Source organism: Strongylocentrotus purpuratus, unplaced genomic scaffold, assembly GCF_000002235.5.
Source record: "Strongylocentrotus purpuratus isolate Spur 01 unplaced genomic scaffold, Spur_5.0 spur5_scaffold_10, whole genome shotgun sequence".
NCBI lineage: Eukaryota > Metazoa > Echinodermata > Echinoidea > Camarodonta > Strongylocentrotidae > Strongylocentrotus > Strongylocentrotus purpuratus.
The window spans coordinates 8122290-8141597 of NW_022145595.1; the positions used below are offsets into that span (position 1 = coordinate 8122290).

Sequence of the window (19308 nt, forward strand, 5' to 3'; positions counted from 1 at the left end):
CAGGGTGGACTTCCCCTTTAAAAGGTTTAATATTGAAATTCTCTTATAATTGGTAATTTTACTTCTGCAGTTGTAACTTTCATTATAATTAGCGCTTCAATCAAATTAATTCAGGTTTAATAAATTCGATTCAATTAAATTGAATCTATACAGACTATCAATTTGTGACGTGGAATTTGGAATATCTTCATCTGCATTGTATAACGGTAGAAAGAGAATGGGGTAATATAGGAATATGTTTATCATATGATAAATTCTAGAAATGATGAGGATAGTCAACCTATTATCTCTGGTCATGCTATAGTAGACATAAATGGCAAACACAGGGATGAATGTATAAAAAACATCAATTGCACGTTTCCCCCATCGTTAAAGAAATGACATCCCAGTTGATATGTTTGTAAGAAGATAACATCGAAGAAGTTGCGTATGTTCTTTTTTTCTTTTTTTTAGGGGGAGGTTCTCTCGATGAAAAATGCAATTACTGTATGTTTTTGGTGAAGAAAGAAAGTAAATTCTTATGGGTAAAATGGTGCGACTATTTTGATAGACATAGTTACATGGTCTCTATACAGTTTTTGTAAAGCACATGTCTAAAAGTTCGTATTTTGTTATTTTTTTCTTTGTTTCTTTAAAAGAAAATTAGAATATAATAATAAAATAAATGTATACACTATAAATCTAGCCTATAATTACATGTACATTATTTTGTTGTATGCACACGGTATTGTTGATTGACACTGGAAGAGTCCTTTGATTGTTAAAAGGGAAAGAGGAAGAGAATGAGAGCAATAGAAGGAAATAATGGAATAATAGAGGGGATGAAAAACCATTGTAGTTATCGTCCTTTACTCTTCCAAATAATTATAGTAATGAAAACACATGGATTCTACTACAGTGGATCTCCAACATAATATATCCATCACTTAAAGCCTAAATAAGTCGCCCTCTAGATTTAAAGACAAATGAATACCGCCAACTAGTTCAAAGGTGCATGTTTAATCGCTCTGTGGGAAAACCCATTTCTATTCATAGGATGTACAAACTGCATGATATTGACAAACGATCTACGCAAGTGTGATTATACCATTGAAAAGAGAATGCTTGTGTGTGTGTGGTGTGTGTGTGTGTGTCCCGTGTGTGTGCCTCAGTCGATATGTCTAATTTTCATTCAAGAATCAAAATAAAGTTTTGAGAACAAATATAATTGAAGTACTATGTTATCAATACAAGACACATATTTTCTCGCCTGTACAATATTTCACTACTTACCATGTTTTTAACCATTTCTATGGTAGCCTCTTGTCAGGATTTTTAGCTCCTGATTTACGAGTAGTCTGTGTATTTTTTCTCTTTCAAATACGTACCTTACTTTGAAACGCTTATCATTAAAATCATACATGTACTTATTCCAGAAGACTAATATTTTGTACATACACCGGAATGCGATAGTTTTTACAACGTCTACCTCTCTGTCATTGGTAATCATAGGCAAACAAAATATATCTATGCAAATATCAATATTAAAAACAAACATCACAACCTGTTTGACATAATCAAGGAAAGTTTGTTCAGTTCACATTCAATAAACACATGGACAAGGTCCTCTATAACGTGGTACTTGGGGCGGTATCTGTCGTCTGCTATTCCCAATTTTTAAGTATTGTTTCAAACAGATAATATATTGTATAGCAATTTTCAATTGAACTCTCTTAAACGATATTCCCTTGTATAAATCAAATGCTTTTTGAACACGGAAGACTTATTAATGTGTTTTTTTCTTCAATATACCCACCCCCAGACAGCACTTGTTGGTGGAGAGTCTGTTTAAAAGATATCAGATTGTAGAAACGTTCGCTGCTTACGTCACTAACACTAAATATATAATTTTCTCTGAATAATAATCTGTTGTAAGAGTTGTGTTAAAATAATAGTATAATATTCGTAGAACATTTTCGAGCTAAAGGCAACTCCTAATATTTATTATCTCATGGTATTTTAAAAATATTTTCCTGCACCTTTCCCCTCGCTCCTACCTTTTTTCATGCCATTCGATTAGAGGGCATGTACGTGCACACCCCATGTGTCACACAAATTCATGAGACATACTGCTCTATTGATTGTCACTAGTCTACAGAAATTACAGAAGATTATATTAATCTTGTTGTATACTCGGAGATAATCTAAGCAGAGCGATTAAACGTTTGATATTACTACATATACAGATGAGTGCTGGTCATTGTGCAGAAACGATTGAAAACTGACTATATAGTTATTGGGAAATGCTGATTGTGCAGTTTATAGGAGTAATTGTTAAGGCTAAATTGTGTAGGCTCATTGTGAGATTTCGGAATCATTAAAATGATAACACACTGATATCAATCTTCATGCAAATCTCAAACGGTGAAAACCACTGCACACAGATATACGGTTCCATCAATGTTTCAGACTTACTTTGGCTACTTAGCTGGTCCAAAACAACCCATTCACTTTACAATGAAAATAAATATTTTCCAACAGTTTTTCCCGAAATGCAGTATCACAAACAAAACTATTGCGATTTACTTAATATATTATAATTTTAAATGAATCATATTTCCGTGCAGTATGGACTGCATATTCTATTTGATATCACTTTTCTTGATATCAGCTCTTTGAGACAGACATGATTCACATTATCATTGTAATGAGCCTCATTTATAATATTTTGTAAACAATGTTTACGAGAGGAAGTGGAGAAATAGTTTTTGCAGGCGAATTTCGCATTGTAATAAGTGTCGCCAAGTAGGTTTCCATACGTTAAGAGCAATTTTGACAGTGAATGAGAAGAGAATGAGAGACTGCCGTCCTTTACCCTTCCAAACAAAGTGATAACAATAAATGAAACCTAGAATTCTAATAAAGTGGATCTCCATCACAATGTATCCACTACTAAAAACTAGACAAGTCGCCCTCTATAGATCAAAATGATGAATACCGCCATTAAAGGTTCAAAGGTGCATACGCTGGGCGCGCTCTCTGTGGGAATACCCACTTCTATTCAAAGTACGCACAAGCTGCATTATTTTCACAGACGATCTACTTCATAATAAGTGTGAGCGTACATCATTGCAATCACATTTGTATTGATGTATACACTTGGATAGAGACTCAGTACTTTTGATCAAAGTTTTTCGCACCTCTTTCGACACATATTTGTAATCAACGTTAGAAATAGGAATAGAACTGCATGCAGTTATAGGACGCACTTGTTAGTAGACTCAGATCACTGCATAGTTTGTGCTTTCATTTGCTGACTGCTGAATTTAAGTACATATTATCTGATCACAAATAAGCTTCATTGGACATTGGATATATTCGTAGAATGAGCTCATTTTTGTAATAAGCCCCAAATCCGATATTTGTACCAATGGCTGAGAAGACTGAGAAAGAGAAACCTACAAGCTCTTCAGAGAACCTGACGTGTCCACTATGTCTTGATATTTTCGACGAGGCAACCATCCTGACTTCATGTGGACACACCTTCTGTCGGAAGTGTCTCAAGAACTATGACCTATCCCATCAAGATCTCGATCACATGATCTGTCCTCTCTGCAGAGAGGTCACCAAGTTGTCGGCGAACCGTGTCGATGATTTCCTCACCAATGTGACTGTCAACGGACTCGTAGAAGATTACCACGTCGAATGTGGAGGGAGGAATGCTGTCCTTGAGATGCGTCCAAAATGCAATGCTTGCAAACGTCAAGAAGTGGCTGTGTCATTCTGCACAACCTGCAACGGTTATTTGTGTGAGCAGTGTCTGACGGGTCATCAGAATATGTCTTTAACGTTTGAGGCTCACGAGATTGTATCCATACAAGATATCATCAGCGGGAAGGTCAGCATTGGTCATCTTTCCGAGAAGTGCTGCATCCACAAACAGGAGAACAAAGATATGTTTTGTGAGGATTGTAAGGTCCACGTCTGTTTCAAGTGCGTGATCGTCGGTCATCAAAATCACAAAATCAAGAATCAGGCTGACTTCGAGCAGGAGTTACGGATTAAGGTAAACGTGGTTTAATTTAAGTTAATGTATCGCGTAGGCGCCGTTAGCGGGGAGGGGTTGGGGCAGAGGGGGCTGATGCAATAATTCGAGTCGGGGGAGGGGGGGGGGGAGTGGCCTGGCAAGGGAAAGAAGGAAAATTAGTCATTCCTTTGCATTATAATAAGATAACAAGAACTCTGAAAAATAAAGTAATGAGTGTCATTACGCTCCCTCGAATATTAATAAATCCGGTGTTTATTATGTTAGTAAGCCCCTTCTACAATAAAGGCACCATACACATGGGAACAAACACTTCTATCAATCAAAGGTTTGGGGCGACATGAGATCCCCACTTGAGTATCAAAGCCCTGTCAGCAGATTGGTCCTCTACAATGCAGAACGTAACCATTCCAAAACCTAAATTTACTCAGTTAATGGTCGCTTCTCTGCTCTAAAAAATATAGAAAAATTGCAATCCTATGTTTATACTGTAGAAAGCCTGTCTCCAAGAGGCAACACAAGTAAGAGATATATTATTCCCTCTATCGGGGGTGGAGCCAAATCGTTTCTGTCCCTACCTCTCACAAGGCCAAATATCTTTACAAATTTGTTTCTTCTTTTTCTTCCTGCCTCCTTTGCCAGACAAAAATGTTAACGTCAATAAATTTGCAAAGCAGAATAGGTTCTTTTTTGTTTGGTGGCTACGCTCCATGCATCGCACATTTTCTGAATTACACGGAAAACAGATCGATGGGGAGAAGGCAAAGGCCCCGCCCGGCTCGCTAGATATTAGCACAACAATTATTGTATTATATTGATGATATTAGATGATGTTTGAAGGTTTGCATGGTGGTATGAATAATCACGGTAGAGGTTTATGGTACACCATGTGTAAAGTCCTAGAAGGACTAAGGAAAGTGGATAGAAAAATAGAATTAAAAATCGAAAGGCGAGAAAGTGGAGGTTGGAAGGAAGAGTATCTTTCAGAAGTGAGTATAGTCCTGAAAAGGACTGTAAACCAGAAAGTTGTAGATAGGATGAGAGGTTTGAGTAGAAGACTGGATTGAGTTGGAGAGTTGAGTAGAGTTGCAGAGCAGGAGCAGGAGAGTAGACTCGACGTTTCGGACAGGTTGACTGTCCGTCTTCAGGAGTGAAGACGGACAGTCAACCTGTCCGAAACGTCGAGTCTACTCTCCTGCTCCTGCTCTGCAACTCTACTCAACTCTCCAACTCAATCCAGTCTTCTACTCAAACCTCTCATCCTATCTACAACTTTCTGGTTTACAGTCCTTTTCAGGACTATACTCACTTCTGAAAGATACTCTTCCTTCCAACCTCCACTTTCTCGCCTTTCTATTTTCACTTCTATTTTTCTATCCACTTTCCTTAGTCCTTCTAGGACTTTACACATGGTGTACCGTAAACCTCTACCGTGATTATTGATGATATTGTAGACTAGAAAAGCTTTTAAGTCATCTGAAATACGGTTTTAAATTTCCAAAACGCTTTCTTTTTCCTTTTGGTCTTTAGACTTCGTCACGATTTAATAGTCGGAAGGTTTCTTATCATTGCACCCTGTCTACTACATATGCGCTTAAAACGGATACGGTGCGAAGTTCAAAGCTTCTCTCTAGTACAGGGGGTAAGACCGCAATGTTGACACCCCTCTGAGAAAACATGAAGCTCTTTCTGTTGCTCGTTTTTTTATCACTGATATGCAAATCATTTTTTTTTTTTTGAAGTAGGCTGGGCTTTTCCGATGTGTTTCAAACTATACTTGATTACCCTTTTCAATTTCACATGAACATTTTTCCCCTGGGTCGCCACACTCACTAGCTAAATAACAAAGTTTCTATCGAGTTATATATGAACCTTAGTATTATAGAAACTAATATTAGTTATTTTATGTCTTATGGAAATAATAACTTTGTATATTTTAAATCTGCTTCTGTGCTTTGAAACATATGCTTAAGACTAGAGATTTACATTCCAATACTACCCCCCCCCCAAAGAGGAATACAATGTATTTTTCTTTTGTAGTTGTTGTTGAAACTTAAATACATTATTCTTTGTAAATATCAAGAAAGAAGAAAAGGTGTTTGTTGCAGAGGAGGGGGGGGGGGTGTATAAAGGCGTTAGTAAATGTAGCTACATTTCATAACTAAAAATTATCGAAAAAACCTCGAGGTGCCCCCCCCCCCCTGCCCCCATACAGTTGAAACTCTTGAAGGTACGAAGGGGTACCTGGTATCATCCCCACTTCTTTCTTTTCGCCCTGTTTTTCTGTTTCTTTCAATCTCTCTGTCTCTTCGTTACTTTCCCTATATTTACAGTCTCCCATTCAATGGGTGAAAGGGACACATGCCCAGAGTATCCAGATAGCTTCGTACCTACTCCATTTTCGCAATGGAAAAACAAAATCCAGAAGTCATTCTTAATTTGTGTGTACATGTATTTGTGCAAATGGGCCTATAGCAAACTGTTATTTTGTTGTTGGCAATTTAATGATGGTGATAATAATAGTCATAATGTATACATGAAAATTATCATCACCATCATTATTATTGTCGTTATTATTATCATCATTATACTGTTAATATTTGGCCTAAATGTGTATCTATTCTATTTATCTGATATAACTGCTTTCATACAAATGAACTTATTGCAAGGGGTGGATTCCCTTTTAAGAAAGCTAAACAAACAATGTATTACATTTTCGGTCCTCATATATGGTAAACGATGATGTAGGGGTGGGGGGGGGGGGGGGGGTCTTGGTTCTAATTTTTGTGGAACATCTAGCGCCGAAATTTGTTGTTTGATTTTCGAACCAGCTCCATGTAATTTTATCAGGCCCTATATTTCATTCTAGAGAATGCTCTTTCTCTATTATTTGTTTTGTTTAGGTGAACAACCTTGTTCAGCGATGTGCCACTAAGAAATCAGAACTGGAGAAGAACATTCAGAATGTGGAAGTACAACGCCGTGAAGTATACACTGCCGTGCAGAAACTACTGGACGATGTCAGTCAAGCCTACAGCATCAAGGCTAAAGAGCTTGAAGAAAATCATCAAAGTCTAATCGAGCAAATCAATGCAGTAAAGCGGGGTTTCGAGGACGACATCACCGTCTTGAAATCCAAGGATCGACAGAAAATCAAGAGTATTTGTAGTTCAATAACATTGGTAGCTAATGACAGACTGGGTCGTCTTGAGACAGACAGTCTGTCTGCTCATACCTTGCTCTGTGAGGAGCTGGATGCCATGCTGAAGGAGGTTACTGATCACACTTCTGCGGCAGCAATTACAAAGAAAGCTCATGAGAAGAAGTTCAATCCTGCCGATGATAGTCTCCTTGACCTCGGGAGCATCTTAGGAACAGATCCCAAGTTGCAAGTCATTCAGTGTGTAGATCTACTAGGAATGATACATGGAATGACCCAGTACTCTGATGATAGTGTGGCTATCGGATGCCATGATGGACTTGGTATAGATATCATTGATTCAGCTGGCAAACAGGAGCAGTATGCAAACATGCCTAGAAACATATACTGTTTTGATCTTGTGTTTCAACAAGACAGGTCGTTATGTATGTTGACGGGTTTCACAGAAGCACGCGTATATGCGCCCAATGGCTCCAGGAATTCAACCATCCGCTTGCCTAGCAATGGCCCTTTACTCAAAATAAACAGAAGTCCATCAGATGAAATCCTCATCGCTAACAATGAGAAGAAAGCTTACATCTATAATCCGACTGGATCCACTCTCAAACACACTGTTCCAACAAAACGCAAGGAGACAAGGGAGGTATCTGCCACCAGGTCGGGTTTGATCGTCACGAGTTCATGTAATCACTCCAATCCAAGCGTGGTGACGGTCTATGACAGGGATGGGAATGCGGGTAAGTCTCTACAAGCTCCAAACGATGTCTACCTGTATACTGCCCTGGATGAGCAGGACAAGGTGTATGTAGCGGGTGTTGATCGTAAGAAGGGTAACGTGGTAATCAAGCTCTATGACCTTGATGATCTGAACCTGAAGGAGAAAGTTCAGTTCAACGTACTTAATCTGACGCTTGGTCGTGATTGGTGTTACTTGGTTTCACTCTCACCAGACTTGCTCGCGTTTGCTAGTGCAAAGAAGTTGTATTTTATCAAAGTATCCCTGTGATCATCTGTACCTCACACTCTCATTGTTCACCCTGATGTGTACAGTGTATACCTCTCTGCTCCAGACCTACTCTATAATGGGCCTATGTTTCATATTCTATGTTTATAATGATGTGATAAATAACCGAATGAGAAGATGGCTATAATCTAGATAGATTTTAATTGTCATTATCCTACATGTATATCATGATATCTTCCTTCTCTCGAAATAATATATAAATGCAGTACGTAAAATATACACATACTCCTATCTCATAGATTTTCACTGAAAGTCAGTGATATGATATCATAATGTATGACTTAAAAATTGATAATTTTTTTGATTAACTTCGTGTTAGTGTTATTTTCCTTATGTTATTATTATCAAAGTATTGAACAGTTTATTTTGTTTTGGTTTATATTTTTTCTAATTTATATTGTGATTATCTTGTATCTTTAAATTAAGAAATAATTGATGCTGACTTTGTAAATGGGACCCCATTGTAAATAAGATTTTCAGCTTTCACAGGTCATCCCGTCAAATTATTGGTAGTATCGATTTGCTTTCGTCTTATAATATCAGTTTCTTTTCGAATGTATGTAACATTGACGTTGAGTAATACATCAAATCAATTATTTTAAAAAACCTTACTTGAGTATGGTGCTGCACTCCATGAAAGAATCCTTCGTATTCATTTTCCACCCTGTCTGAAAAGCAATTAAATTGAATGCTCTGGGAACTGATAATATGACAGATTAGTTTGCTATGATGTAGAGTAGAAGAATGTTTTAACAAAAATTAGGCCTCGTTTAACAGTCAGGGATCCTGTTTCTTGACTAAGCATTCTCAGTAATGTAAGAATATTATGATATATTATATTTTGTGATTTATTTTGTGATTATTTTGTATCTTTAAATTGAGAAACAATTAATGCTGGATTTGTAAATGGGACCCATTGTAAATTAGCTTTTCAGCTTTCACAGGTCATCCTGTCAACTTTATTGGTAGTATTATTTTGTTTTCATTTTATAATATCATTTTACTCTTCGTATCTATGTTACTTGACTAAAACATCAAGTCAATTAAAAAAGAAACCTTACTGGACCATGGTGCTACATTCCATGAACAAAAATCCTTCGTATTCACTTTGCACCCTGTCTGAAAGCAACTCGAGTTAATGCTCTATGGGACTGATAATATGACAGATTAGTTTGCTATGATGTAGAGAAGAATAATGTATTAACAAAAATTAGGCCTCGTTTAACAGCCGGAAATCTTGTTTGTTGACTATAAAGCATTCTAACTAATGTAAGAATATTATGATACATAATGTAAACGTTTAGCGCAGTACTGTTATAATTAGTAAATTTACTTTGAATATGTTTTATCTAAATTCGGCAGGTTGTCTATTTCATAATATTTAACCCTTCAATTCAATTTAATTCAATCTAGTTAAATTCGTTTCAATTCAATTTAATCTGTACAGACTATCGATTTGTGACGTGGAATTTGAAATATCTTCATTTGCATTTTGTAACGGTAGAAAGAGAATTGGGTAAGATGGGATTATGTTTATCATATGATAAATTGTAGAAATGATGAGGATATTAAATCTTCCTCTGGTCATGCTAGTAGACATGAATGGAAAACCTAGGGATGAATCTGGAGAAGAAAAAAAAATCAATTGTAATGTTTCCCCATCGTTAAAAAATAACATACCAGTTGATATGTTTGTAAACAAATATTACATCGAAGATATTGCTTGTGTACATAAACGACCTACCTTGGGGACAACATTCTTCTTTCTATCGTTCTTCAAAGTAAAAGGAGAGGAGGTTCTGATATTAGCATCAAGATGGAAAATTAATTTACTTTCTAATTTTGGTGAAGAAAGAAAGTCGATTCTTATGGGTAAAATGGCGCGACTATTTCGATACAAACACATGGTCTTTTTACTAATTTGGAGATAGTTTAGTAGAGTACCTTAACCTTATCATGTGTCTCAAAATTCGTATCTTGTATTTTCATCTTTTGTTTCTTTAAAAGAAAATTAGAATATAATAATAAAATAAATGTATACCCTACAAATCTAGCCTATAATTACATGTACATTATTTTGTTGTATGCACACGGTTTGTTGATTGACACTGGAAGAGTCCTTTAATTGTTGACAGAGAAAGAAGAAGAGAAAGAAAAAAATAGAACTGAAAACAGGAAAATAGTGGAGAAAGAAGCGGTGAAAATAAGTGTAGTTACCGTCCTTTACTCTTCCAATTATAGCAATGGAAGCACATGAAACGTCTTGCACTATTGTCCAGGATTCTACTAAAGTGGATCTCCAACATAATGTATCCATCACTTAAAGCCTAAATATGTCGCCTATAGATTTAAAGACAAATGATTACCGTCAATAAGTTCAAAGGTGCATACTTATACGCTCTGTTGGAAAACCCTCTTCTATTCATAGGATGCACAAACTGCATGATATTGACAGTCAATCTGCTCAAGTGTGATTCTACCATTGTAACCACATTGGTTTTTAAGTACACGCTTAGAAAGAGAATGATTGTGTGTGTGTGCCTCAGTTGAGATGTATAATTTCAATTCAAGTATCAAAATAAAGTTATGAGAAGCAATGGAATTGTAGTACTATGTTAACAATACAAAACACATCGTTTCTCGCCTGTACAATATTTCACTACTTACCATTTGAGGTGTTTTTAACCATTTCTATGGGAACCTCTTGTCAGGATTTTTAGCTCCTGATTTACGAGTAGTCTGTGTGTTTTCTCTTTCAAATACGTACCTTACTTTGAAACGCTTATCATTAAAATCATACATGTACTTATTCCAGAAGACTAACATCTTGTACATACACCGGAATGCGATAGTCATTACAACGTCAACCTCTCTGTCATTGGTAATCATAGGCAAACAAAGATATCCATGCAAATATCAATATTAAAAACAAACATCACAAACTGTTTGACATAATCAAGAAAAGTTTGTTCAGTTCACATTCAATAAACACATGGACAATGTCCTCTATAACGTGGAACTAAGGGGCAGTATCTGTTTTCTGCTATTCCCAATTTTTAAAGATTGTTTCAAACAGGTAGTATATAGTACAGCAATTTATAATTGAACTATCTTAAACGGTGTTTCCTTGGATAAATCAAATGCTTTTTGAACACGGAAGACTTATCAATGTTTTTTTCAATATACCCACTCCCAGACAGCACTTGTTGGTGCATGAGAGTCTGTTTAAAAGATATCAGATTGTAGAAACGTTCGCTGCTTACGTCACTAACACTAAATATATAATTTTCTCTGAATAATAATCTGTTGTAAGAGTTGTGTTAAAATAATAGTATAATATTCGTAGAACATTTTCGAGCTAAAGGCAACTCCTAATATTTATTATCTCATGGTATTTTAAAAATATTTTCCTGCATCTTTCCCCTCGCTCTTACCTTTTTTCATGCCATTCGATTAGAGGGCATGTACGTGCACACCCCATGTGTCACACAAATTCATGAGACATACTGCTCTACTGATTGTCACTAGTCTACAGAAATTACAGAAGATTATATTAATCTTGTTGTATACTCGGAAATAATCTAAGCAGAGCGATTAAACGTTTGATATGACTACATATACAGATGAGTGCTGGTCATTGTCCACAAACGATTAAAAACTGACTAAATATTGGGAAATGCTAATTGTGCAGTTTATAGGAGTAATTGTTGAGGCTAAATTGTGTATAGGCTTAATGTGGGATTTCAGAATCATTAAAATGATAACACACTGATATCAATCTTCATGCAAATCACAAACGGTGAAAACCACTGCACACAGATATACGATTCCATCAATGTTTCAGACTTACTTTGGCTACTTTGCTGGTCCAAAACAACCCATTCACTTTACAATGAAAATAAATATTTTCCAACAGTTTCTCCCGAAATGCAGTATCACAAACAAAACTATTGTGATTTACTTAATATATTATAATTTTAAATGAATAATATTTCAGTGCAGTATGGCCTGCATATTCTATTTGATATCACTTTTCTTGATATCAGCTCTTTGAGACAGACATGATTCACATTATCATTGTTAGAAGCCTAATCTATACGATTTTGTATACATTGCTTACGAGAGGAAGCGGAGAAATATTTTTCAGGCGAATTTCGCATTGTAGTAAGTGTCGCCAAGTAGGTTTCCATACGTTAAGAGAAATTTTGACAGTGAAAGAGAAGAGAATGAGAGACTGATGGAAGGAGATAAAGGAAGAATGGTGGATAAAGAAGGGGTGAAATGTTAGTGTGATTGCCGTCCTTTACCCTTCCAAACAAAGTGATAACAGCAAATAAACCTAAGATTCTAATAAAGTGGATCTCCAACACAATGTATCCACTACTAAAAACTAACGAGTCGCCCTCTGTAGATCAAAATGATGAATACCGCCATTAAAGTTCAAAGGTGCATACGCTGGGCGCGCTCCCTGTGGGAAAACCCACTTCTATTCAAAAGGATGCACAAACTGCATTTTTTTCGCAGACGATCTACTTACAGTGTGAGCGTATAGCATTGCAAACACATGTGTATTGATGTATACACTTGAATCGAGACTCAGTACTTTTGATCAACGTTACTCCTCTTTTGACACATATTTGTAATCAACGTGAACTTGGTATAGAACTGCATGCAGTTAGGACGCACTGTCTCGTTACGTAGACTCAGGGTGTTGGTACAATCTACTACATCACTGCACATAGTTTGTGCTTGCATGAACGACTGTTGGCTTTAAGTACACATTAGCTGATCACACTTCTAAGTTATATTGGACATCAATTGGATATAGGCGTAGAATGCACTTGCGTTTGTAATTAGCCAGAAATCCGATATTTGTACAAATGGCTGAGAAGACTGAGAAAGAAAAAGTTCCAAGCTTTTCACAGGACCTGACGTGTCCACTGTGTCTTAGTATCTTCGACGAGGCAACCATCCTGACTTCATGTGGACACACCTTCTGTCGGAAATGTCTCAGGAACTATGACCTGTCCCATCAGAATCTTAATCACATGATCTGTCCTCTCTGCAGGGAGACCACAAAGTTATCTGCGAACCGTGTTGATGATTTCCTCACCAATGTGACGGTCAACGGACTTGTAGACAATTACCACGTCATGTTTGGAGGGGTTAACGCTGTCCTTGAGATGCGTTCAAAATGCACTGCTTGCAAGCTTCAGAAAGATGCCGTCTCATTCTGCTGTACATGTAATAACTACATTTGTGATAAGTGTCTAGAGTGTCATCAAAATCTTAAAGTCTTTGAAGGACACGAGATTGTATCCATAGAGGACATCATCAACGGGAAGGTCAGCATTGGCCATCTATCGGAAAAGTGCTGCATCCACAAACAAGAGAACAAAGAGATGTTTTGTGAGGATTGTAAGGTCCATGTCTGTTTCAAGTGCGTGATCGTCGGTCATCAAAATCACCACATCGAGAATCAGGCTGACTTCGAGCAGAAGTTACGTCTTAAAGTAAGTGGGGTCATTTAAAATATAATTGCGTTTGGCTAAGGCCTGTCAAGTTTATAGACTCATATAATTCTGATAGGAGAAGGTACCATATAGGCGCCGGAAAGGAGGGGGAGGGGGGGGGTTGATGTCCCCGCATTATTCTCGTCAGGGACAAAATTGATTTCAGCTAGTCCTCTGCCCCCCCCCCCTTCCACTCGCAAGGAAAAATAAAAAAATAAAAATAACATTAAATTCCTTTGCATCAAAATGAGCTTTCAAGTGCACCGAAAAGTAATTTTCAGGATCCTAAAACCAACACTTTCTCAAGGCGGACGCTACATAAACTCCCTCGAATAATAAGAGACCCGGTGTTTACTGTATAAATGTAAACCCTGTCTACAATATTATAGGCACTGCAACCCAGGGAGCACATTTTCCCATCTATCAACGGGTGTGGTTAAAATAAAATCCCCCCGACAAGGATTGTAAAGTCCACGTATGTCTCAGTTGGTCATCGAAATCAAGAACCAGGCCTAGGCTGACTTCGAGTAGGTATAGTTGACAGAAGTGACTACCCCCTCACAGGTTTTTGAAGTTTTGTTGTATTAAAAAAATTACAGTCCTTAGCAAAACTATAAATCAAGCAATATACTTTTCACTGACACTCAATTTTTCTAAAATATTTACATGTATAGCTATCGAGCGAGAGGATTTTTGCATTTTTATTTGTCTAAACGCTGCACTCTTGTGCCCTCCAGAGCCCAATAGTCTTTAGTCAGTATTTGCTATATATTTTTGAGGGGTACTTTTTCAAATTTTCCGGGGGACGACCCCCCCCCCTACACAAATTAAAGGGGGTCCCCCCCGTCTCCCCGGGATCGCCGCCCCTGATACTGTTACTATTTGGCCTGCATTCTGTTTATCTGATATTACTGCTTTCATACAAATGGACTTATAACAAGGGCTTTTAAAGGCCCACTGTACTACTTGTAGCTACTTGCTCTCTCTATATAGAAAACAGTGCATAATCGGTGCCTGTTGGTCGCTCATGATCCTCTTTTTCTTATGTTAATTGAGAGCTGAGTTGATGAGAAAGCCACCTGTCGGTATCCTCGCTGAGTGGTCTAATCCCTCCTGTCCACACTAGTACATACGCGCTTTAAGAAAGGCCTTTTAAAGCAAAAGCAAAAAGTATTCAATTCCTTTGTCCTCGTATGATATATGTTGATGGGGGAGGGGGAGGGGGGGGGGGGTGGCTCTAACTTTTGTGAAACTTCAGGCGCGCGCAAAATTTGTGCTTAATTTTCAAATCAACTCCATGTAATTATAGCATACATATCACGCTAGAAAATGTTCTTTTCACTTCCAATTATCTGTTTTGCTTAGGTGAATGACCTTGTCCGGCGATGTGCCGCTAAGAAATCAGAACTGGAGGAGAACATTCAGAATGTAGAAGAACAACGCCATGATGTATACACTGCCGTGCAGAAACTACTGGACGATGTCAGTCAAGCATACAGCATCAAGGCCAAAGAGCTTGAAGAAAATCATCAAAATCTCATCGAGCACATCAATGCAGTAAAGCGGAGTTTCGAGGACGACCTCAACGACTTGAAATCAAAGGATCGACAGAGGATCAAGAGTATTTGTAGTTCGATATCACTGGTAGCTAATGACAGACTGGGTCGTCTTGAGACAGACAGTCTGTCTGCTCATACCTTGCTCTGTGAGGAGTTGGATGCCATGCTGAAGGAGGTTACTGATCACACTTCTGCGGCAGCAATTACGAGGAAAGCACAGGAGAAGAGGTTCAAGCCTGCAGATGACACTCGTCTTGATCTTGGGAGCATCTTAGGAACAGATCCCAAGTTGCAAGTCATTCAGTGTGTAGACCTACGAGGAATGATGTATGGAATGACCCAGTACTCTGATGACAGTGCAGCTATTGGATATTGGAATGCACATGGAATAGACATCATTGATTCAGCTGGTAAAAAGCACCAATATGCAAACATATCAAGTAGCGCGAAGTGTTATGATCTCGTGTTTCAGCAAGACAGGTCATTATGTATATCGACGGGTACCGCAGGAGCACACGTATATTCACCCAATGGATCCCGGAAATCAACCATCCACGTGAAAAGCAATTCCTATTATCTCAGACTAAACAAAAGTCCATCAGATGACATCCTCATTGCTCGCAATGAGCAGAAAGTCTACATCTATGACCCGACTGGATCCACTCTCAAACACACTGTTCCAACAAAGCACAACAAGACGGGCCAGGTATCTGCTACCAGGTCGGGTCTGATCGTCACGAGCTCATGTTATTATACCAACCCAAGCGTGGTGACGGTCTATGACAGGGATGGGAATGCTGGTAAGTCTCTACAAGCTCCAAACGATGTCTACTTGTATGCTGCCGTGGATGAGCAGGACAGGGTGTATGTGGCGAGTGTTGATCTTGGGAATGATAACGTGGTGATCAGGCTCTATGACCTTGATGGTTTGAACCTGAAGGAGAGAGTTGAGTTCAATGCACTTAATCTGACACTTGGATATAGTTGGTGTTACTTGGTTTCCCCCTCTCCAGACATGCTCGCCTTTGCTTGTCACAATAAGTTGTATTTTATCAAAGTATCACTGTAATCCATCTCACATTCTATATTATCATTATTTGAAGTGTGTATACCTCTCTGCTCCATATTCTAATGTTTATTGTGTGATAATTAGTTAACCGAATGGGAAGATGGTCATTCTCTCCATAGACTTTAATTACCTGTATACAGTTGTCATTATCCAATAAGATGAACATTCCCTCTATCGAAATAGTATGTAACAAATAGGTAAATTATGCATATATTTTTTTAACAAAAGATCGGTACTGCAAAATCAAAGAATAACAACAAATGCAGGCATTCTAATAAATTTGAATTTAAGAGGTACCTACCTCTTGAGACGCAATAAATAGATGCAAGTGATATGGTAATAAACATGTGTATGTATAACTTGAAAATTGATAACAAATATTGATAACTTCTTATGAGTATTATTTTTCTCAAGTCGTTATTCTCATGTTTTTTAACGTTTATTTTGTTTTCACTGATATTTTGTGATTTTTACTCTGATTATTGTCTATCTTTGAAAGAAGAAGATATGAAGAAATAATTAATACTGACTTTGTAAATATGACCCATTGTAAATAAGCTTTTCAGTTTTCATGGTCATCCTATCAAGTTATTATTATCATTTTGATTTTATTTTGTGATATCATTTTACTCTACGTATGTACGTTACATTGAACTTGACTAATACATCATATCAAATTCTAATAAGAAGCCTTACAGGATCATGGTGAAAATATTGCTACATTCCATTAAAAATTCACTCGTATTCACTTTGCACCCTGTCTGAAAATTTAGTAAATTGAATGCTCTGGGACTTATGATATGAAAAATTAGTTTACTATATTGTTGAGAAGAACAATGTTTTTATCAGTCGGAAGTTGTGTTGCTTGATTACGCATTTTAAGTACATGAAGAATATTATGATATCTTTGTGAAAGTTAGTTTGTAATTTTACTTTGCATATTTTATCTGTATTAGGTACTTGTATTTCCCTTTTTAATTACCGCTCCAATTAAATCCGACCTGAGCGGAAAAAGGATACAAGAGAGATTAATTTCAAACAAATCTATATACAGACTATCGATTTGTGACATGTGATTTGAAACATCTCAATCTAAATAACAATAGAAAGAGAATGGGGTAAGATAGGATTATGTTTATCATATGATAAGTTGGAGGAAAAAAAAATCCTCTTCTAAGATAATTTTTTCTTCAGTTCTTGTGTCATGAAGTTGAATGTAAGAGGTACCTATCACTTGAGACGCAAGAAATAGAAGGAAGTGATATGTATAACTGAAAAATATTTAGTACATTTTTTTATTTGCCTCATGTTGTTATTCTCAAAGTATTAACTTTAATTTTGTTTGTGAAAATATTACTCGGTATTTTATGTTTTTAAATAAATAAATTGTAGTTGATTTGTAAAAAAAAATCAACTTCATGGGTCATCTTGTCAAATTATCGGTAATACTGATTGTGTTTTCATTTGATGATATTATTTTACTCTTTGTAGTTATGTTAGATTGAACTTGACTAATACATCGCATCACATTTCTTTTCAAGCCTTACAGTGACACAGGACCATGGTGAAAATATTGCTGCATTCCATTACAAATTATTTCGTATTCACTTTGCACCCTGTCTGAAAATCCATTATATTGACTGCTCTGGGAACTAATTAATGATATGACAGATGAGTTTGCTATGATGTGGAGAAGAGCAATGCACTAACAAATGATAGGCGAAGGTTTTTTCGTGACTAATTATTCTAAGTAATGTAAGAATATTATGATACATGATGTAAACGTTAAGTGCAGTTCTTTTATAATTAGTAATTTCACTTTGAATATATTTCATGTAAATTTGGCAGGTTGTCTTTTTTATAATACTTAACCATTGAATTCAATTTAATTCAATTTAGTTAAATTCGTTTCAATTCAATTGAATCTGTACAGACTATCGATTTGTGACGTGGAATTTGGATAATCTTCATGTTTTAACGGTAGAAAGAGAATGAGGTAAGATAGAATTATGTTTATCATACACTGTTGGTCATAATGGTGGAATAATTTTGTTTACCCCAATGTATGGATTTATTTTGACGATGATTTATTCCTAATAGATCTAGATAATAGTATACATTCTTAGATTTTATTGAATAGTAATTTGCGACTGTTTGTTTTGCGCAACTGCTAAAGTGTGTGCTACTATGCTTATCAACTAGGGGACATACGTCCTTAAGTCATAACTTACATAAATGAGGATTAATGCCTCACAAAAGAGCACTAATAATTATAGCACATCGACACGGTTTTGATCCTTGGGCCCCACAGTTACGAGGCCATTGCTTTGCCACTGAACCATGACTGTACGCAGCGGGGGCTAGGGTAAATAGGGGCAGCCCCAACAGATTAAAAAACAACACACACAAAAAAATGCAATAAATTATCAATAATTCATTGTATTCCCCCCCCCCCCCCGTCCCTAACAGGAATAACTTTTGTGTGGCCATGCCTTGAACCATAATGCATGGCCGTACAGAAGACCAACAGTGTATGATAAATTGAAGAAATGATGAGGATATTAAATCTACCTCTGGTCGTGCTAAGATACATGCATGGCAAACGCAGAGATGAATCTGGAGAAAACATTAATTCGATGTTTCCCCATCGTTAAAAAATGACATACCAGTTGAAAAGTTTGAAATAAGATTACATCGAAACAACTGCTTGTGTGCATAAGCGACCTAGCTTGGTTTTGTGGTTTTTCTTGTTTACGGGGAGGTTCTCATCACCGCATCTCGATGGAAAATGCAGTCAGAAAGTCAATTCTTATGGGTAAAATGGCGCGACTATTTCGATAGTCACGCATGGTCTCTGTACAGAGTTTTGTAAAATACTATAACACGTGTCTCAAAGTTCGCATGTTGTATTTTCCTCTTTTGTTTCTTTTTAAATATTAGATTATAATAATGAAATAAA

The 19308-nt window shown here is 36.9% G+C and overlaps 2 protein-coding genes across 2 annotated transcripts; both read left to right on the forward strand.

Annotated features, from left to right (window-relative positions):
* The first annotated feature begins 3059 nt into the window (after positions 1 to 3059).
* LOC115921837 (tripartite motif-containing protein 45-like) lies at positions 3060 to 8190 on the forward strand. The gene is made up of 2 exons (XM_030980082.1): positions 3060 to 4045; positions 6928 to 8190. Exons 1-2 carry the CDS (start codon positions 3410 to 3412, stop codon positions 8188 to 8190), a joined length of 1899 nt encoding a protein of 632 aa, XP_030835942.1. The 5' UTR covers positions 3060 to 3409.
* Positions 8191 to 12687: 4497 nt separating this feature from the next.
* Positions 12688 to 16717, forward strand: LOC115921644 (E3 ubiquitin-protein ligase TRIM71-like). Its single transcript, XM_030979369.1, has 2 exons — positions 12688 to 13721; positions 15087 to 16717. Exons 1-2 carry the CDS (start codon positions 13089 to 13091, stop codon positions 16347 to 16349), a joined length of 1896 nt encoding a protein of 631 aa, XP_030835229.1. The 5' UTR covers positions 12688 to 13088; the 3' UTR covers positions 16350 to 16717.
* Positions 16718 to 19308: the final 2591 nt, after the last annotated feature.

Excerpts from the sequence above, each read along its gene's own strand:
- LOC115921837 (XM_030980082.1), top strand. The coding sequence starts at position 3,410 with ATGGCTGAGAAGACTGAGAAAGAGAAACCTACAAGCTCTTCAGAGAAC. Across the intron at positions 4,046-6,927 it reads AGCAGGAGTTACGGATTAAG|GTGAACAACCTTGTTCAGCG; the intron begins GTAAACGTGGTT and ends TGTTTTGTTTAG.
- LOC115921644 (XM_030979369.1), top strand. The coding sequence starts at position 13,089 with ATGGCTGAGAAGACTGAGAAAGAAAAAGTTCCAAGCTTTTCACAGGAC. Across the intron at positions 13,722-15,086 it reads AGCAGAAGTTACGTCTTAAA|GTGAATGACCTTGTCCGGCG; the intron begins GTAAGTGGGGTC and ends TGTTTTGCTTAG.